Source organism: Centroberyx affinis, unplaced genomic scaffold (genome assembly GCF_046629955.1).
Source record: "Centroberyx affinis isolate AG114_WGS23_722 - 3 ecotype Tasmania unplaced genomic scaffold, CSIRO-AGI_Caff_v1 ptg005250l_1, whole genome shotgun sequence".
NCBI lineage: Eukaryota > Metazoa > Chordata > Actinopteri > Beryciformes > Berycidae > Centroberyx > Centroberyx affinis.
In genome coordinates, this window is record NW_027282614.1 from 18,077 (window position 1) to 40,636 (window position 22,560).

Genomic DNA, 22,560 nt, shown 5'->3' on the forward strand with positions numbered 1-22,560 from the left:
TTGAACCCGGAGCATTTACCCCTGGGAGGGTTTGAATGAAGCATTCTGTTCATGCTGAAGCCTTATTAAACTCTGTTTCCTCAGTGTGTGTTCCAGTCTCTTAGTCTTTTAGTTCAACAGAGGGCAAGTTCACAGCAGTTCCTTTAGCTCAGAAAAACTTCTATCATCACTGGAAGTCCACTGACCTTCAGCAGGTTACAGTACACAGCCACACTGTACAGAATGATCTGTGAGAGCTATGGTACACTAAAAAAATGCTTTCATACCAATTCTGTTTGTGTGATTTACAAAATATGATCTTGATGCTAAAATCAGTGGCTACATTGATTTTCTGTGGTATATTAAACACTGGTAACACTTTACAATAAGGGTACATTAATTAAGGGTTATTTAATGCTTAATAAGCATTAACTAACCCTTAATTAACAGTTAACTAATGTGTCTGGTAATAATTTACTAATGGTGTTTATGTTATTATTTATACATTATTTAATAGTCATCTTTATAAACTATTAAATAATGTATAACCCTAACCCTTAATACTTTAGTTAACATGAACACCATTAGTAAATTACACATTAGTTAACTGCTAATTAAGTCTTATTAAAAATAGTCTCTATGGCATTAATTGAATTAATATTGATACAATGTGTAAATGATGTCTCTGATTTGAGCCGAGTATAGGCCTACTAATTAGTTGAGAAAACATATAACAACTACAGTTGCGTGAAAAAAAGTTTGCACACCCCTTGAGTTTTTGCACAATTCGTTGGGCCACAAATGATGAAATGATGATAATGAAGTGATGATAATTTATTTTTTCTTTGAAACATGAAGACCTGGACCCCAATGCCATCCATAAGTGAACCTCACATTCCACACAATACTATGTTTTCTGAGATTGAATCCATCCCACATCCTGAAATCCATTGAGATTCCATTGAGAACTGCTAAAAAAGGCAGAATAATTACAAATTTGAATGTTCAAAACCTATAGCTACAACCTGAATGTTATCTGAGCTTCATAAGATATAAAATGTTGATCAAATATTGTCAGTGCACTTACCTTTGCACACCCAAATTTTTGTAACTTCAAAAAAATATGTAGAATTTTCCTCATTACTTTAGTGTAATAGAAAACATTTTATAGGTCTCAGACAAAAAAAATCAAATAATTTCAATTTAAAATAATTTCATAGCCAAAAATTGAAGAGGGAGGAAGGAAAGTAATAAGGAAGGAAGTATGGAAATTAGAATGAAGGAACATTAGAATTATCTCAGAATTATGAGAAAATATGTCATTAATAATAATATTGATGCTGAATATTTATGTACTCATGCTGCTGTCAGGACTTTTGGATGAAAGTGTCTGCCAAATAGTGGACAAGTGTTTGAATGAAGGAACACAGGAGCACAAAATACTGAACTCATCAGCTTCTCAAAGCAGGAAAGATGATATGAGAATCCTTTTGAACCTTTATTTCTCCAGGAAGGTTTACCCATCATGCACCTGCTTGACATTCATACACTTACACCTGGGAGCTGTTCTGTAGGGTTTAACGTCGGGAAACGGGTTCCCGGGAATTCCCACCCAAACTATTTCCCGTTTTCCGAGAAATAAAATAACAAGAAAATGGCTTCCCCCCTTGCTGTTATTTTAGAAAATATGGGCGTTTAAATTTGATTAAAACAAGTGCAACCTCATGTCCTCACAGATCCCACACATCCCAAGTTCATAGGTGCATTCTAATACATATATTTTTTTTTTTTACTTTTTATTTATGAACATTTTTCACATTATAAGGACAGCAAGCAAAAAGCAAACAGGAAACAAAAAAATAAAAAAGCAAACAAATATGAGGTCATGGGGTGATCAGTAAATCAAAGCAAATTTAAAAATAAATAATTTAAAATAAAATATCACACATGATACATACAATAATTATGAAAGATCTGTCTCGTTGGCTAAATAAACACACCACACTGCACATTTCTCGGTGTTTTATTTAGTCCTGCCTATTGAAAATGACTCATTTGTCTTGACTGGTAGCTTAAAGCATAACTAAACCTCAAACCCAAATCTGTGGTGAAGCCTGACACCTAATGGTGAAAAGTAGGGTACTGAACTGGCCTTCTCCTATTGGCTGGTCTTTGTGCCAGGTGATGTCACCACCTGTTGTACTCTAGAGGGTGACATCACAGGGCACAGAGTTCAGCCAATAGCAGATGACCAGTTCAGCACCCTAATTTTCACCAGTAGGTGTCAGGCTTCACCACAGGTTTAGGTGGGGTTTAGTTACTCCTTAAGCCTTAAAGAGTAACTAAACTCCAAACCCAAATCTTTGGTGAAGCCTGACGCCTAATGGTAAAAAGTAGGGTACTGCACTGCTCATCTGTTATTGGCTGGTCTTTGTGCCAGGTGATGTCACCACCTGTTGTACTGTATGGAAGGTGACATCACCTGGCACAAACATCAGCCAATAGCAGACGGCCAGTGCAGTACCCTACTTTTCACCAGTAGGTGCCAGTCTTCACTATATATTTGGGTGGGGTTTAGTTACTCTTTAAAAACAAGTCCAGTTTCCCGGGAAATGCAATCTCAGCATGCTGCTATTCCCGGGATGGAAAATGTTGTATTTTCAGGAAAAACATGAATCCCTACTGCACAGGACAGCTAGTGTCTTCTACCGGTGACTTCTAAGCAGCTCCACTGGAGCAGGGCTTTAACAGTAGTTACTGAGGGAGGGAAGAGTGTTACTCATTCACTAGAGTTTCCTGGAATTTGACCAGGGGCAACTTCTCTATCATGTAGGCTACTTACTAGTATGACAGTCAAAATACATTCCAGACAGCTCTACAAATACAGTTTCTGACCATAGATTAGCAAAAACTTTTAGAACATTATCCTCCTCTGGACTGGCTCAATGAAAAACATCATTTGAGTTTATCAGAATGACTAGTGAACATAATGAATTGAAGGTTCTGTAGAATAATGTGAGGATTTGCAGACACTGGAGGTCTGTTGAGCTTCCACCAGTCAACTTGCCCCCCTGAAGGAAAGTTCGGTAACACCTTCTATGAAGCCAGTGTCTATAATACATTATAATCATACTTATAACACATTATAATGCCATCATAATGCATTATAAGTATAGTTATAATCATGCATAGACAGTTATAATGTTTTATAACATTACTCATAATCTGTTATAAAGCTTTTTCATTTAAGTGGTAATGAAAAAGCTTTATAAAAGATTGTAAGTAATGTGTCTATAATGTTATAAAACATTAGAACTGTCTATGCACGATTATAACTATACTTATAATGCATTATGATCGCATTATAATGTGTTATAAGTATGATTGTAATGTATTATAGACACAGGCTTCATAGAAAGTGTTACCGAAAGTTCAAAAAGTTATTACTGGAATTCTATAATGTCTATATCCATGTTTTAATCAATTGTTATAACTAGAAGGATGGAATTGAATAACCCAGAACAGTGTGTTGTGCACAGTATCACCACCAGTGACACCATTCAGGGATGTTATTAGGAATAGAAAGCAGTAATTTCCCATTAGAAATGAATGGGAGTTAGGAGTCCAAACATGAATGACTATATCCCTATGCCTAAAATCCCAAGCATGAGAGCAGACATGATTCTTAGTCATCTGAAGGCGAGGCATCATTCTCACAGCTGATCAACCGCCAGCATCCATCGGTGGCGGCGGAGGCTTGATGCAGTTTAATGAGATGAGGGGGAGATCCTATTATACCGGTCTATCAGATGGAAGCTCATTTACGCCCCGCAAGGATGAGCTGTCTAATCCCATTTCAAACAGCCACGGTCTGACAACACATTGCTCTGAAGACACCTAATTGAATATAGCCGCTTTTTTAAGTGATTATTCAGTGTGGCGTTGGTGATGTCACTGGAAACAAACTGCCCCCAGGCATTCAGTAGTGTTAGAGATACAATAGAGTGGTCTAGTAATGCCATAAACTAGTTTACTTTGAATTACTGACGTTTATTGTATGTAGTAATTTATCTGACACCATCTGTGATTGGCATTATTACGGCAAAGTGTACTTTGTTTTGATTTTTTGTCAGTTGTGACTAGTGTTTCAGTGCCACAATGAAAACGTTCCCCTCCTGGGACGTCATAAGAACTTCACCCTTTTATTCACATAGACCCTACAGCAGTGGTTCTCAACCTTTTTCATATCAAGCACCCCTAATTTAGTCCACAGTAGGGCCACAGACCCCCATTTGATGAGATTTTGTCTCTCGGACCCAAATCTGAGAATATATTTTATTGTATCTACTGTAGGTAGAGAGATAACAGTGAAACTATGATCAAAATAGTCATTCTAAAATGACAAAATAATGAAGTTTAACAATTCATCAATTTGCTGTGGACCCCTTGGAATGCCCTCAAGGACCGCTGGTGGTCCCCAGACCCCACGTTGAGAACCACTGCCCTACAGTATGTCAAAATGCTGCATGACACATAACGCATTACAACATCCCTGTAATGTCTTTCAAAGTTTTCATTAAGTGGACCACAGATACGTCAAGGCAAACGAGGATTTATGATTAAACATGCTTAACATTGCAGAGAATTGGTGGGGCAGGGAAACCTTTACATGTTGTCCACTGATGATTGCACATAGCTTATTGTGTAATCATTTTATTCATGATAACTGAAATTCCACACACACCCTTGGACATATGCATTACTTCCCAAGTGCAATATGACTCCTAGTATCCGATTCAAACAGCTTGCCCGTCTGACATCTGCTGCCATCTTGTGGCCTGGACTGGAACTAACATGTTCAGCACAGGGTTCCTACACATTTTCAATTTAAAAAATTCCAGACTTTTTCCCAGACCTTGATTTGTTTTGAAGATTTTGTCTGGTGTTCAATATGATTTACGCAGATAGACATCTTGCCCCTGCTAACTAGGTCATATCACTGTATAGATGAAGATTGTTCTTCACAGCGACAAATATCACAATATGTGAGATGATTGGCAGGGTTCCTACACGGTTTCCATTTTAAAATTCCATATTTTTCCCAGACCCTATGTTCTTGACTGGATTTGATTTGGTGGGTATTTGATATAATGCATGCTGACAGCGGCTGGGTAATAAGAGCGTCCTTCTATCTGAACATTATTCTTCACATCAACAAAAACTGTGGACTCAAAGTGGCTCTACAGCAACATAAAAGCTAGAATTATGTGTGTATCGGACCTGAACCGCAACATTTTCCATACTTTTCCAGACATTTTTTCAAATTCCCAAACTATTCAAGACCTGGAAATGATCAAATTCATTCTTAATACTTTTCCAGACTTTCAAGATCTGCGTAGGAACCCTGCCGTAATGTCTTTCAAAGTTTTCATTAAGTGGACCACAGATACATCAAGGCAAACATCAAGATTTATGATAACTATGCAACATATTGTGCAATCATTTTATACATGATAACTGAAATTAAACACTTACCCTTAGACATATGCATTACTTCCCAAGTGCAGCATGACTCCTGGTATCCGATTCAAATAGATTGCCTGTCTGACATCTGCTGCCATCTTGTGGCCTGGACTGGAACTAACATGTTCAGCAGCAGAAGTGAAGACAATGATATGACAAAAAAATCAAATCAACTCATACATATCACACACTCACAGTTTTTGCTTTTATTTTGATATTATTATTGTTATTATTGTTGTTGTTGCTTATATATATATATATTATTAGTTTGCCATCACTTTTATGTAGTCATATTATTTTCTGTGTTATTTTTGTGTTCTCTATAACATTGTGAAATTTTAACATTTTTTAGGTGGAGGCTTCAAATAAGCCCATTGGGTTTTCTGCTTCTCCCTGCACTGTATATTATTTGTTATCTTTGTCATTTGTGTATTTTTTTTAAATTGTGCAAAAAATAAAACTAAACTAAAAAAGCATCAACAAACTCACTCTCTCCATCTCACACACACACACACACACACACACACTCAGCGCTCCCCTTGAATGTCTCTCCACAGCTAATTCAAGTCTTATATTTTAGAGATACTGAATGATAAATGTCACATGATTTCTTACCAAATTGGATATATAGTAATTTGAAATACAACATACAAATAAGATGTACACAACATTTGCTTTTCTGATGCGTTTTATTTCAACTTTGAGACCTTTTCATATTTTCCACCATGCCACAGGGCTGGCACCGGACAAGAATTCATCCAAAAGAGAGGGATTTGACAAAATTCCATCAAAATGTAAAATAATTTGAAAACATTTTTTTTTTTTTTTTTGGAAAATCACAACTTTAAAACAACTTAAAAATCTCACACCAATTTGGGGGCCTGGAAAATGGGAGTTCAAAACGTAAAAAGCATTTGGGCTTAATGGATTCTGAATGATTGAGACCAAAAGCAAGGAGACGGACAAAAAAATTACTGCATTCAAAATTCAAGTTTTCCCCATTTCAGCAAAGATGTTCAACCTGAAGTGCATTGTTAACTGATAATCAAACTGATATTTCTCTTCTTCAACTGAGCAACAATAAACAAGGTGCATGACCGTACTCTGAACTCTCAAAACTGAAGTGCAAAATGATGAAAGCAATTTTTACTTTTACTCGATTTGAAGTTTCAAGATTTTTAAATGATTGCACTTACGGTTTTGCTGCCAACAAAAACACCAATAGAGAATGTTTATTGGAAAAAAGGCTTAGATTAAATTTAATCTCTTTTTACATTTTCAAACTCCAATTCTCTCAGAACAGGGAAACAATACTCAAATGATATGACTTTTTCAACTTAAAAATTCCATTGCAAAATCCCTTATAGAATTGGCCCAGGCCACACATTTAAGGCAGTCAAATAAGGAATATGGTGGTGACATCAAATCAATAAATTAAACAATGGGAATCTTGTGAGATTAAAAAAAGAGCATATACCCATCTACCCATCAGTCTTCCTGCTTTATTATAGAACTGGCTCTCCATTACAGATCCAGGAACAGCGTACCCAAACCACAACCATTACAGAGGTAGAAAAATATGTGAACCTGGGTCATTGAGGAGAGGAAGTCCTGCCGACAACGGGTCACGTGACCACATGCTCCTTCCTCCTCGACACGCGCTCAAATGTCTCTATGTCTCAATGCTGTAGGGCTGGCAGCCGTCCGACCACATCTCACACGCAACACATGGAGCATAGGGGTACACACATGCATACAGACACACACACACACACACACGCACACACACACGGACAGACGAAAAAGGTTTAATTGGTGTCGTCGGGGGGGCTCGGCCAGGGTTCGGAGCTCCGCCTGCTGAAGGTGGGCCTCCAGACGCTCCAGGGGTTGTAGGCGGGGCTCAGCTCGCTGGGGGAGGGGCGCGGCTGGGAGGGGGAGGAGCCCCCGCTGTCCGAGCCGCCGATCAGGTGGGCCAGGCGCGAGGCGGGGGGGGAGAAGGAGTGCAGCGGGGAGGAGTCGGCACTGGTGGACCAGATGGAGGGGCTGAAGGGGGGGCTGGACAACCACAGGCTGCTGCTGCTGCCCAGCATGGACTGGAACCACAGGAGGAAGTAGGGGGAAATACACTAATTACATTCATACTAGTGCAATAATTACATTTATTCTAGTGCAATAATTACTTCATACTAGTGCAATAATTACATTTATTCTAGTGCAATAATTACATTTATTCTAGTGCAATAATTACTTCATACTAGTGCAATAATTACATTTATTCTAGTGCAATAATTACATTTATTCTAGTGCAATAATTACTTCATACTAGTGCAATAATTACATTTATTCTAGTGCAATAATTACATTTATTCTAGTGCAATAATTACATTTATTCTAGTGCAATAATTACTTCACACTAGTGCAATCATTACATTTATTCTAGTGCAATAATTACATTTATTCTAGTGCAATAATTACATTTATTCTAGTGCAATAATTACTTCACACTAGTGCAATCATTACATTTATTCTAGTGCAATAATTACTCAACACTAGTGCAATAATTACATTTATTCTAGTGCAATAATTACATTTATTCTAGTGCAATAATTACATTTATTCTAGTGCAATAATTACTTCACATTAGTGCAATAATTACAGTTATTCTAGTGCAATAATTACTTCATACTAGTGCAATAATTACATTTATTCTAGTGCAATAATTACTTCATACTAGTGCAATAATTACTTTTATTCTAGTGCAATAATTACATTCATACTAGTGCAATAATTACATTTATTCTAGTGCAAAGTTACATTGTATTTATTTATTTATTTATTTTACTTATTATTTCAGAACCTGTGTTGTTGGCTGTGGATGTTTGTTTGCTGAGATTGTTTTGTTTTGTTTCTGTTTTGTTTCCCTGTGTCTTTTAATTGCACTGATCAGGAGTAGCGCTCCTAATCGCGTTGTATTCTGTACAATGATAATAAAGGCTTTCTATTCTATTCTATTCTAATTTGGGTTCAAACACAATTCTACTGAACCTCACGAGATGAAACCATGACTGCTAGAAGGCAGGCTGAGTATTTGCGGCTGAGGCAGCGTGCGTGTCTTACATTGGGGGGACTGGAGGTGCTCCAAGGCTCCAGCGGCTCACTGGGCCAGCCTGACCCGGGGGAGGAGGCGGAGGTGGTGTGGCTGAAGTCCGGCCAGCTGTGCTGAGGCTCGCCGTTCCCACCGGACGCCATGCCGCCCAACACTGTCAACACAAAGCAGCATTTAGATCTACTAGCCTCCAAACAACACCCTGTACATCAGCTAACATGAGGCTAATAAAAGGACATCGGCAAGAGTCACATTATGTTAAAGGAATAGTTCACCCAAAAATGAAAATTCTGTCATCATCTACTCACCCTCATACCAGCTAAACACAGGTGAAGTTTGTCCATATAACACACAGGGTGAGTAGATGATGACTGAATTTTCATTTTTGGGTGAACTGTTCCTTTAAGTGTGCACCAAACTGTGCCGGTCTCATCTGGAGGCCTGTAGTGAGCATGGTTACCTCCTGACAGGTTGAACAGGTCATTGGTCCCAAACGCTGAGAAGGCATTACTCAGACCAGGAGCTCTGCCGTTACCAATAGGGCTCAGCAGTCCAGGGCTGAGGAAAGATACATCATTAGGTTAATAACACTATATCCATGGCAGTCAGGTAGTCCAAGAGTAATGATTCTAATGCAGATTTTTTTCATACAGCTTTTCAAAATAATTGAAGAAACTTCATATCAAATAAAAAAAAAATGGATAGCTGTGGACTAATGTAAAAAATAATAATAAAGATCAGAGCAAATACTACAAAAAAATGACCAGTAGATTTTTAATAAAAAAAAAAAATTCAAACAGGCTTCCGAAACAATTTCCTTTTCAAATACCTATATTTTAGCCATTTTTGCTATTCTTGAGTGAATTTTGAAATTTTCTGTTGTGTTCCATTTTTAATGTTTACTGATAGTGGCTGGGCAATATGATGAACATTATAAAGGGCTTTCAGGTGACGTAACAGTGGCCATATTGGAGGTTAGGGCTGTGCGATATGGTTGAAATCAATGATATCATGATAATCATAAGGATTTTTCTCAATATCAATGTATATCACGATATGGTTCATGTATGCAAAATCACGTTAAATAATCAAATTAATGTTCATCTCATTGAACCGAATGGTAATGTTAGGTGTGATGTCAAACAAAACAGAAATATTCAAATAATATTCCTACCATACCTCATTTTATGAGAGTTTTTAAGTAAAATTTGCTTGTCATCATCAATTCAGACAGCAGAAATGTGTCACGATATTAAAATATCTTCATATCATCACAATATGATTCCACTGAAAGACGATAAACGATAATATTGAATTGTCGCCCAGCCCTGTTGGAGGTCCTCAGCTCTTTGTGTTTCTAAATGTTTTTGACTGAGAATCTATCTGATCTACCTTACCAGACTACTTACAGAATGGATCTACTACCACAACACTGTTTTTCAAGTGTCTCTTTTTCTCGTCTGGTTGTTATATATTTAGACATTATTTGAGCACAGCCAATTTTCCAAAGGACCTCCATGAGCTGTGGTTGAGCTGTGAGACTTGTGACTTGTAACGCAACCGCAAATCTATGTGGTTTGTATCTTTATTTTGAAAGTGAAAATAGGTTTTGAAAGTGAAAGAAATGCAGTTTTGGATTCTCCTTTCACTTACAATGTCCTCGTTTTCATGAATTAAAATCATTTTTGACATGTGGCAAATCAGTAATGCTTATTTATTAATTCACTCATTTATTTATTTATTCATGCATCTTCCTTGCTAGCTAATAACAGTAACATTACCTAAACCCTATAGGATTTGAACTTTGAACACGTCATTCACCTGCCATAGCACACCCTCACACTGAAACAGGGCCAAAAATATTTGAATCAATAAAAAAAAGAAAAAAAAAAGATTTGCATGGATGAAAGAGATTTGAACGAATTAAAAAAACAGCTTTGAATAAATGAAAAAAAGTCAAAAATTTATTATTCATTATTTTTGTTCACTTTAAACTTTTTTTTTTTAACTTTCAAAATATACAGCCTCTATTTCTACACTTAAACTACTATCACAATATGACTCAACACCACCATATCACTCTATAGCTGAACATTATTCTACACTGAAACTAATACCACATTATGTGAAATAACAAAGCCTCGATTCTACACTACAACTAATATCACAATGACTGTCAACTAGACCAGGAATTCTCAACCTTTTTCATATCAAGCACCCCTAATTTAGTCCACATTAGAGCCACGGACCCCCATTTAATAAGATTTTGTCTCTCAGACCCAAATCTGAGAATATTTTTTGATATGATTTTGTCCAGAATTCCATGACTATCTGTATTATAGGCAGAGAGATAACAGTGAAACTATAATCAAAACAGTCATTCTTCTACATTCCAATTGTGTTAACTTCAACTTTAACAAGTCATCAATTTGCTGGGGACCCCCTGGAGCCCCCTCAAGGACCCCTGGTGGTCCCCGGACCCCACTCTATAGCTGAACACCATTTTACACTAACAACTAATATCACATGATGTGAAACGACAAAGTCTCTATTCTACAGTACAGCTAATGCCCTAATATGAATGTGAACTAGCCCATGTCACTATAAAGCTGAGTGCTATTCTACTCTACATCTAATATCGCACTGTGAAATGAAAAAAAAGTATGTGCATTAATACTTCCCAGATGTTTGGAATGGTTCCCAAACAGCTAGAAATGATGAAATGCATTTTGCCTCACCTGTCAGAACAGTCACTGTCCACAGAGGCCATGTGGGCCACGCCCATCCGACTCATGGATCCTCGACCTGAACTACTGCCTCCTGCGGGACAAACGACAGCAACACACCTGCTGGTCAGCTCTGATTCAGCTCACATGTTGGCAGTGTTGGAAAGTAACTAAGTACATTTACTCAAGTACTCTATTTAAGTACAATTTTGAGATACTTGTACTTTACTTGAGTATTTCCATTTGATGCTACTTTGATGCTACTACTTTCCTTTTCACACAGTGCTTGACAAACATAGGTATCCATCTTAAGTTTATTTTCACTGGGACTAAAATCATGTTGAGCACAGTGAATATCTGCTGGCCATTACAATTAATGAGGAGCATACTATGTTGGGAGTAGGGCTGTGAACTGGTTCCAGTTCAGTTCCACATTTAGCTCAGTCCATTAAGTAAGTCCATTAACAACCTCAATTTATTTCCTTCATGCTATTGCAAACCATGACTGCACACTGCACTGCCTTCCTCCCTGTATTTACCAATATACAAAGTTGATGTTCCAAACACAATGTTAACAAATTTTATTTGTCCTTGCATATTACACAGAAATGGTAGATAGAGAACACTAAGTGTGCGTGTTATGTATTTAGGTGTTTCGGCTATTCAGCCACTACAATCTGAGAGAGTAACACATTGTGGGAAACACTGACACTGAAATGGGTCAAAAACAATGCTCAAGCTGATTTTAAATTTGGCACGTGTTCATTTTTTTCTTGACTGGGAAGACAAACTATAATTTCAAATGTAATAACACAATTCCTTGCACATTTAAAAGTTACATCAACTAAAATCATCCAGCCTTTACAAGTTGAAAAGCACTCCAAGATGAGAAGAGACGATGAGTTGTTTCTTAGGCATAGTCTACAATGAGTGTCTTAATTATTAGGTTGGGTCAGTACCTGTATATCTACTTGCAGCTTGTTAGATCTATGGGCAATAAGACAAAATTCAAAATGAGATTTCTGGCAGTGGGGGGCATCGTTTGAGCAGCAGGAAGCCAGTGCTACTGAATGAAAGTAGAGCAAACACGGCACTCTTCGGATGGGATTTTATCCACTGACATGAGGAAGTGGGATGTGTAGCTTGAGGCGTTTCCATCTTAATCATTAGTTAGGTTGAAAGCTAACAAATGCAATGAGCAGTGTGGCTCTTACCTGGGCTTCTGTCATAACCTGCAGCCACGGCAGCAAAAGTGGGGTTCCCATTTTGACCGGGAAGGGAGATCGACTTGATGAGCTTGCTTTTACCGCAAGGAGCAGCCTTTAAGCCCATTTCACTGAAAAAGCATAAGGAAACATCACAAAAATGCAATGAGAAAAATATTAACAACCTCCCCAAAATGTTTATGCATGATGAGTATTGACATCTACTAAGATTGAGAGTACTGAGTATTGAGTATTAGATATTATTAGATAGCATTAGATAGCGCATCCAACTCCTTTATAATCAAAGAGGCAAGGGAAATCCTGTTTTACACAATATGGGACCTTTAAGTGTTTATACTTCTGCATTAATGTGCGTGTAGGGCACTGTTGTTGAAATCCTGAACACAGGGTGGCAGTATAAAAAAAAATCATATCGCACCAAAAAGAAACACAGAAGAAGAGAGGAACAGGAAGCCGACGGGACGACAATCACCGGTAAAAACAAACATGGACGTGACTATAGAGTTGGATGCCGTCATGATCGCCCCCTACCGACCAATCATTGGCTTTGCTTGGCTTTGAGCATGACAAGCTTCTCTGAAATGGGCCTATCAGTCAGCCTGTAATGATGCTTTGTGTGGCTTTACCTGGAGCTGCAGGAACCACAGCTAGAGAAGCTGCTGGAGGAGGGTGGTGGAGTCCCGATGGGTCTCTTCAGGAATGGCTCTGCATTCATGGTTTGCATGGAGATCTGCTGGAGACTGTCCACAGCTGGGGGACACGTCAGCAGACAACATTACATCACATAATGAACTTGCGTTAAAACAATATAAGCTGCGGTCTAATATGTAAGAAATGACATTCAGAATGGTCTTTTCTCTTTGGTATTGTTTGAACACTAGAGAGCACAAGGCTAGCAAGCTTTAGCTTGGGCCATCACACTTCTGGTGAGCCCAGCTGAACTCAATACTCTGTATATCAGTGGTTCTCATTCCTGGTCCTTGGAACCCAGATCCCTGATGGTTTTTAGTCTAGCCATCTAAATCGGGGACCAGGAACAGTGGAAGTAAGAGCGTGGGGAGTGCGGCAGCTCCCCTTTATTGATATCATTTTTAAGTAACACTAGAAATAACCGCCTTGCAGTTGTATGCCTCCGCCAATAAACTTTGTTTTATCATTGCAAGGACAGTCTTTATTTATTGAACATATATAATTAATGTGATTATTAGGTCAACTTAAAGGATTTTGGTGTCTGAAAGTAAGTGACAGCACTTCCACCGTTTTTGTAGAATGACCCAAGATGGTTTTCTCAGCTACAGTGGTAAGCAAAACATTATGATGTCACAGTGAAGTTGACCTTTGAACCTTTGGATATAAAATGTCATCACTTCATCATTTTATCCTATTAGATATTTGTGTGAAATTTTGTCATAATTAGCGTATGAATTCTTGAGTTATGGCCAAAAACATCTTTTGTGAGGTCACAGTGATCTTGACCTTTGACCACCAAAATCTAATCAAATCTAATGAAATCCTGAAAAAAAAAAAAACCCTCACATCCCTAAGTATAAAGAGTAAAGAGTTGGCATCAAGCAACATGTTGAAGCCACTTGGTGTTTTCTTACAGTTGTTGGTTCTGCAGACCGGCACACAGTCCCACTCTGGAGGAGGAGAGATGCTGTTTTCTCCTTCTGAGCCGCTGCTGCTGCCGCTGGGCTGCAGCCTGGTCAGGGGCGGGGGGCGCAGCTCCTCCAGCTTCCCACGAGGCACTGGGGCACAGCGGCACCAACATGAACACAACTTCACACGGCACTCTAGGACGGCTGCCTTCACTTTGTGGGTTCAATAAGATAACTGCTAATTTCACAATTCTCAATATACTGATAATGTTGTAGTGGCATAGGGTGTTCCTCAGCTTAAACCATTTCACCATTGTCTAGATCAGTGGTTCTCAACCTTTTTCATATCAAGGACCCCTAATGTAGTCCACATTAGGCCCACGGCCCCCCATTTGACCCGAATCTGAGAATATTTGTATTTAGATATGATTAGATAGATATAGTTAGGATATGATTTTGTTTTCCATGACTATCTGTATTGTAGGTAGAGAGATAACAGTGAAACTATGATCAAAATATTCATTCTTCTACATACTCTAATTCTGTTGTAGGTTGAGCAATAACAGTAAAACTATGATCAAAATATTCATTCTTCTTCATATTCTAATTCTGTTCACTTCTTGTAAATTAAATAATGGTGAAGTTTAACAATTCATCATTTTCCTGGGGACCCTCGGGAACCCCCTCAAGGACCCCTGGTGGTCCCCGGACCTCATGTTGAGAACCATTGGTCTAGACCAAATTTGATTTAACAACAGGTGTATGTACTAGTGCTTTGTTTTGAACCCTTTCTAAAAGCTCTACTGTAAACTAAATCTCACTAAACATTATTCAAACTCTTTTTTTGCTTATTTTATTGCTGCCTAATCTCTGGAACAAACAGTATGTCAATACAAATATATCTGTAAAAGGCCTCACCTATATAGCAGCTGGGCCTTAAACTATACCTATGTCAGCCATGAAACCAAAATATGACTAAAAAGACATCAATGATGAAAATCATATTTTAATTTTAATTTTTTAAGTTGTCAACTCTTCTAAATGTATCCTATTTATACTACAAGGACACGAGAACTTCTGGCTTTGAGTCTCTTCTCCAAGTGATGGCTTAAAGCTGGGGCCAAGCAATTTTTTCAGCCAGTCAGTCACTCCAGCTACTTGGAGGGAGGAGTTACAGGAGGGAGAGGGGGAGCAGAGAGGGAGGAGTATACTTTCTGTATACTTTCAAATTCTTGCCTACCCCAGCTTTAAGGAGAATGAAAATGTAAAGCACTGACCTCTTGGTTTCGAAGGTAAAACTTTGGTTGCGGCTGGCAATGTGCTGCCTAGTCCTTGATTTATAACGCTCTTGGAGTTAAAGGCTTTTCGTTTGTTTTCTAGCGGGGTGATATATGGCAACTCCAGTGAACTGGGGAGCAATGAGAAAAAATAGAGGAAAAAAAAAATCGTTGAAAATAGAAACATGTCTCAGGAAACAGGAACAAGAAACAGATGGAAAAAGTCTTTGGAAGCGTTTTAAATGTATCAAAGATGTAATGTAAGCCAGGGAAAAGAAGCTGACCTTGACATTTGGCTCTTCTCTTTTGTGTTGGCTGGCTTTTTGTTCTTGGACTTTAAACTAGGTTCTGTCATTTCTTCTTTGTCCTTTTCCATTATCAGTGGTCTGTTCTTTTTGTTAGCCAGCTCCTACAAAACAAAAGACACATGGGTCCCCAGTTTTACTGTAGGATAGTGTGTGACAAGGGCAAACAAAGGATGTCAAAGGAAACACGGCCTGAAATCACTTATGTATCCAGCTGTCTTATCAGCCTAAATCAGAAGTGAGACTGCAACAGAGAAGAACATTCCATCCCACCAACTGGGACACCGTAGATTCACCTTATTTGTAACTGGAGTAACTTAACCCCAAACCCAAATCTGTGTAAAGCCTGACATCTAATGGTAAAAAGCATACTACTGAAATTGCCATCTGCTACTGGCTGATAATGGTAAAAAGCATGCTGGCACCAAAGAGCAGCATGTTTTTTACCATTAGATGTCAGGTTTTACACAGATTTGTTCTTGTGTTTTACATACATGAGCCAGACATGACCATCAAGCAGGCTTTACGCAGATACCTCTTTAAATACTGGTGTCAGTATTGTCACTGGTGGGAAGAAAATGAAAGTTTGTAGCAGCTCTAAGGCTGGATGGTTAGTTCATTTTCATAACGCGCATCTAAACTTGCCAGGCTTGTTAAGAGGATTGGTAAAATAGACATAACCTCCACCCCCCAATAGACACTAAGACGAAGAAATATAGTTTACGGACATCATCTTCCAGTATATCTGGGTCATGGAGTCCTTCAAACTTTCAAAAAATTCAAACACTTATCTCCCAGTGCCACTTGGGGCCGTGAAAGTGAAAAGTGCATTAAGTGACTGGGAAAAAAAATGCAGTTGCTATAGATATATGAATAAAAGAAGTCTAAATGTGTCATTCTGTTTTGCTCCAGGCATAGGTTTAGGCGGTACCTCTGTGTCGGTGTTGGAGGTCTCTGTGGTGGTGGACGAGCTGTCGTCGTTGTCTTCCCTCAGCACCTCCTCGCCCTGAGGCTTTCCCTTTGCCCTTGCTTCGCCCTCCTCCGTCTTCTTCTGGGTCTTGGCTTTGCGCTGGACCTTCCCTTTAGCTGCTGGAAGGGGTGAAGTGGTTAAGTTGAACTGAGATATATCCGAATCCATCCGCACATATGTTGAATTCAATTTAAATGAACAGCTCCACGTAGCTACAGGAAAAATATACCGTACACTAAACTACACCCATGATCCTGACATTTGAGATGAAATCCTATATCTCAATGGTGTAATTGTCATAACTCAAATGAAGTGCACCTATATAAGTTAAGTGGGTAACACTTTATAATAACCATCATTAATAAATGGTAAATTGATAGTTAATTAAACTTTGGTGAATAGTTATTTTACTGTTAACAAACAATGAAATGATCATTAATAATGTTTACTAATTATTAGTAATGCTATAATTTATGTTATTTTATCATTAGTTTGTAAAATCATTTGTTTATAAATGATATATTGTATCATAGCTGATAAGAGACGGTAAAAAGGGTAAAAAGCTATGATACAATATATAATTTATAAACAAATGATTTTATATTACACAAACGAATGATAAAATAACAAATTATAGCATTACTAATAATTAGTAAACATTATTAATGATCATTTCATTGTTTGTTAACAGTAAAATAACTATTAACTAAAGTTTAATTAACTATCAATTTACCATTTATTAATGATGGTTATTATAAAGTGTTACCGTTAAGTGTTTTATCCAAGGTTAAGTCCACAATCTCGGTACCTTTGCCCTGAGCACCGGGAGGCAGCTCCAGTTCTTCAGACATGAACTCTGGTCTCTCCAGGTCCTTGTCCATGGCCTCCACTAGGCTGGTGTAGTTGTGCTCGTCGTGCCCGGGGCTGGCTCCTCTGGCTGGGGAGGACAGGCCCTGCTGGCCGGCTGCTGAGGCGGGGCTCTGCTGCTGCTGCTTGCAGGCTGCGGTGCGGGACTTGCGGCCGGGTGACGCGCTGCCGTCGGAGGTTTTGGCCCCCGGCTGGTAGGGGGCTACGGGCGGTGGGAGTGGAGATCGGCTGTGGCCTCCTCTCGTGTTCCTGCTGGCTGCCCTGGAGGGCGGACCAAGACAGAGATGGCAGTGAGCTGATGTCGGAGGTCTGCATAACCATTCAGACTGTGGCAAAATACACTGATAGATTAACTTCTCTTCACTGGCTCCCAGTAAAACAAAGAATTGATTTTAAAATACTTCTTATTGTTTTTAAATCTGTGAATGGCTTAGCTCCTTCTTACGTCGTTGACATGCTCACTGAATACACACCGGACAGATCCCTTCGATCATCAAATAAAGCTCTCTTCACTATACCTAGAATAAACTCTAAATCAGCTTATGGTGCCTTCAGTCATTATGGTCCTACTCTCTGGAATCCTCTACCACATGAACTAAGGTCTGCTACAACAGTGTCTTCTTTTAAAAGCAGACTAAAGACATATCTCTTTTCGCAAGCTTTTAGAATCAGTATTATTACTATTATTCCCTTTTTAATAATAGTAATAATACCTTCTTATCTTATTCCTTTTTATTGTAATACCTTATATATTTTGTATCTTTTTTATATGTTTTTATTTATGTAATACCTTCTTATGTTATATGTCCCTATCTTATATGTTTTTGTTATGTATGATCTTTGCCTATTTTTTGCTTTTTATTTTGAAGCACATTGAGTCTACGCCTGTCGTATGAAATGTGCTATATAAATAAACTTGAACTTGAACAATATGCAGTGATACATCAACTGCATAACTCTACACTCATTTTGGAGTGATCGCTCATTTTTGACCCTTTTCAATTAACATTTTACAAAGAGTCCTACAGACCCTCAATGGGTCAAACAGCCTATTATTTGAAGAATGGCATTTTATTCTGGAGATTGGAGATCCTTATCCACAAAAGACCCGAGAACCCACTGTGCAGTGCTGTTCTGAAGCTGTCCTATTTCCTTGAGGTCAAAAGGTTTTCCTGGCTCCATGGAATTACTGGATGTCTCATAGCACATCCTCTTCTTGAACATCTCCCAGATGCCCAGGGCCTCCAGATAGGCTGTCACCACCACCAGCAAGAACATGGAGCTGCAAGGAATACAACACACATCAAGCCATTTTCCATTGTAAAATGCCACATAACTTCCAGACCGTAATTTTTGGGGTGGTTTTGAACATTCATAACATGTATGCTGATGGTGGGTGGATAAAATGACTATCAACTGGGAGAACAAATTTCACAATATGTGAAATGACAGCAGTCAATATCAACTGTGTATGTGACCAATCGACATAAAATGTGCAGTTATGTGCATTTTGAGAGTGAAGAAAACATCTCCATACTTTTGTGTGCCATTACCCATTTTTTCAAAACTTCCTTTTGCCATTTCCAGGCTTTCCAGACATGTTTAAGAACCTTAGGTGCTATCATTTGTTTTCTGCTTTCCTGCTTGTGTGTCCAAACCTCATGATGATGGAGATGATGATGTAGAGCTCCAGCTCCCAGCTGGGCCGAGGCAGGACTGAGGAGCATGATGCCAGCATGTGGTACGGCAGCGAGGCGTTGAGGGAAAACACGAACTTGGATCCTCCCACTGAGGTCAGCTTCAGCTCCCTGATCACCCGCGACGCCGTAAAGTCTGGCGTGAAGCTGAAAGGGCACAAGGGTGGGAAATTGATATCAGTTCAACATCATAATATTTATCATACATATTCAAAAACTCACACTGAAGAGGTCATAACTATATGTGAAAACAACAGCAACTGAGTTACTTACAGAATGACCATGTCTCTTGAAGTGTTTGGTTTTAGTGTAAATTCTTGGCAATTAAGGACTTTGAAACCAAACCCTTCACAGGAACGGCCATTGATTTCAATGGACTGAATTTTGACTGGCAGTTGACCGGTGTTCTCAATCTTGAATGATCTTCTGAGAGTGAAGTTGGGTTCTTTTGGTTTATTTTCTGAAGAAAAACAAATCACTGAATCAACTATGAACTTTAAAGTAACTTGATTATTTCAAAATATATTAATTGATTTAAGAATTTGCGGAAACAAATTTGAACAAAGCAAACAAAGCAATATGACTTTGCACTGCAGGTTAATATACGTGTGTTTCAGCTCATTTGTTTAAAGGAAAAATCCAACCTCAGATCCTCTTACACTGTTAAATATCATCAACAAGGACGCTGTCGGGGGCCGACAGCAAGGGTATATCCCCAAAATTCCCCAATCCTAGCCCAAATGTAATAAAAAGCCATTCAATAATCACACAATAAGACTCCAGGGTTAATCTTCCCAATTATATTGGTTGTATGTCCCAACTATTTGTATTTCGTCAAATAAAAAAAAATGTCCTTCTTAATTTGTGTTATAACAATAGTTACGGCATGTAACAATTGTTATATTACAAATTAATAAAGGTAACCAGTTAAGTATGATATCATTATTACTCCTAAACACAAAATGAATGGATATAATCCCCTATGTATTATCTCTCCAGAAATAAGGGGTATATACCTTAACTATTTTTTTAACACTCAATAATAAATGTTACTAATTAACAAATTTTAATTTTAATTTTATTACTAATAATCACAGAAAGTGCAAACTTCATACAAATCTCCATAATTGCCTGAACAATTCTCTTGACAAATTTCAATACAATATAATGCACCATTGGTGAGATATGGGGCCAAATAGCATGGACATGAATTGAATCAGTTAATAATAGTTATAACAATCATAAACACATCAAAATCAATAGAGTTCTTCCTCTAGGGGTCATCAGTGTCCATACCAAATTTGAAAAGATTCTTATCAAAGGGGTTATTGCGTTCACATGGAGGATCTGCGGTGGACGCGGCGGCGGTGAATCCACAATATAACATAATCTAACATAACATATAATTAGTTCAATGCATTCCGCAAATTATACTAAATTGTACTGTAACTGCTGTAAGTGCTTTGCCTGGTGCTTTCCCAGATCCAGCACCTATGTTTGGCCAGTTCAAAAATACTCCACCAAACAATAAAACGAGCCAAGAAATGCAACGTACATCACAGTTGTTTTTTTTTTTAACTGCATTTAAAATTACTTGTCTAAAGTTTATGCAGAAAATCACGATGGAGCTACTTACGGTCGGTGCATTCTTTTAGGTGAGACTCGACCATCTTGAACCTGAGGAAACCCCCTGGGCCGGGGAACTTGCCACCGACCTTTATCCCCTCGTAGCAGCCCTGGCCCTGGGCAACCACAAACTCCAGCCCTGTCAGGTTGTTCCTGTGCACACATGCCACACAAACACTGTGACTGGTGGAAGACTTTAACATGACTACTGCTTACAGGCTGCCTTTCATGTTAAATACCTTCAGTTCAAACACACAGCAACATTGTCTTGTTTCAAACATTTGAGCTTTAGCTTTCTATGGATACAGGATTCAATCTGACTACTACTTTTTACGTTCTTTGGACTACAATATAATCATTTCTTCTAGAATGCAGAAACTCAACTTGTTCAAGAAATGTTAAAGGAATAGTTCACCCAAAAATGAAAATTCTGTCATCATCTCCTCCCCCTCATGCCAGTTGAAACACAGGTGAAGTTTATCCATATAACACACAGGGAAGCTGCCAGCACAACTCCATAGCAGCCTTCTCCAAAACAACTGAAGTCAATGGGGACCAGCTCTTCAGAGTTCCAAAAAGACCTACAGTATATTTACACCATCATTTAGTGCAAATCTTAACTACAGCTGATTGATTTGCAACAAATAATGGTGTATAGGTCTTTCTATTCACAGTGTTTGTATTTTGGAGCTCTAAAGAACAGGTCCCCATTGACTTCAGTTGTTTTGGAGAAGGCTGCTGCCAAGTTGTGCTGGCAACCTCCCTGTGTGTTATATGGACTAACAAATTTCACCTGTGTTTCATTTGGCATGAGGGTGAGTAGATGATGACAGAATTTTCATTTTTGGGTGAACTATTCCTTTAAGCAAAAAGGCGAAAAGGCTACCAAACGCTCCAGACTGCGTACCTGATTATTAGCATTGAAGTGATTGTGTGGTTGCTGATGGGGGAGAACTTGAGCTTCAGGGTCTTGGCCTCCTCTGGCTGCAGTGGCAGGTTGTAAACGTAGGGCCGTGTCGACCCCTCCGCGAAGCCCGCCTTGCTTTTCAGCACAGTTGTCTGAGGAGGAAGAGAACACTGGTCAAACCACGAGGCTTTCATAATGTGTCCCCATGCTTTGAAGACAAAACGTTGTCCGATTTACACAGTGATACTGGATTACTGGCTTCTCAACTCATCCTGTCTACCATAGATACACACAGGCCGTCCCTGTCCTTGCATGTAGAGCTAAGGAACAAAGTTTTAAGGAGATTGCCACGCTGGTCAACTTACCCCTTAAAGCTATTACGTGTTGCGCGTAAAATATTTACCTAAATATATCATAGGACACAGCTGTATGGATATAGCTGGATATAGCATAGGACGATGCTGTTAGAAAAATGAGACCATCACAGAGAAAATTGGCTTATTCTATGTACTGCTTTCTATGCGTTTATTCTGGGTGTCCCTGGGTACGATTTCCTGCGAATTGGGCAGGAAGGAAGTGCTTCAACCAGAACAGGAAGAGGACTGCCTTGAACGTGAACAGCGTGAAGGTACACCACTGCCCACAGTTGCACCCGCTTCAATAAAAACGCAAAAAGAAGCCATAACATCCAGATGGCATGAATGATGATTTTCACAAAGTCTGTGGCAATTAGTACTCTTCTGGGGGAGAATA

The 22,560-nt window shown here is 38.7% G+C and overlaps 1 protein-coding gene across 2 annotated transcripts in view; it reads right to left on the reverse strand.

Annotated features, from left to right (window-relative positions):
* Positions 1–6,179: 6,179 nt before the first annotated feature.
* The window catches only part of LOC139667024 (transmembrane protein 131-like), a 52,639-nt gene continuing 36,258 nt past the window's right edge, over positions 6,180–22,560 (reverse strand). The window contains exons 26-41 of one of the 2 annotated variants that reach the window (XM_071546403.1): positions 21,808–21,959; positions 20,911–21,053; positions 19,548–19,734; positions 19,236–19,421; positions 18,698–18,859; positions 17,519–17,838; positions 16,672–16,826; positions 15,720–15,844; positions 15,436–15,566; positions 14,165–14,308; positions 13,187–13,310; positions 12,549–12,670; positions 11,347–11,428; positions 9,069–9,166; positions 8,620–8,762; positions 6,180–7,595 (exon numbers count right to left, since the gene is read on the reverse strand). In XM_071546403.1, the coding sequence (XP_071402504.1) occupies positions 7,311–7,595; positions 8,620–8,762; positions 9,069–9,166; positions 11,347–11,428; positions 12,549–12,670; positions 13,187–13,310; positions 14,165–14,308; positions 15,436–15,566; positions 15,720–15,844; positions 16,672–16,826; positions 17,519–17,838; positions 18,698–18,859; positions 19,236–19,421; positions 19,548–19,734; positions 20,911–21,053; positions 21,808–21,959 (2,559 nt within the window). In that variant the 3' untranslated portion in view covers positions 6,180–7,310. Of the gene's footprint in view, positions 7,596–8,619; positions 8,763–9,068; positions 9,167–11,346; positions 11,429–12,548; positions 12,671–13,186; positions 13,311–14,164; positions 14,309–15,435; positions 15,567–15,719; positions 15,845–16,671; positions 16,830–17,518; positions 17,839–18,697; positions 18,860–19,235; positions 19,422–19,547; positions 19,735–20,910; positions 21,054–21,807; positions 21,960–22,560 lie in introns of both variants that reach the window. The other variant, XM_071546402.1, reaches the window with a different exon arrangement.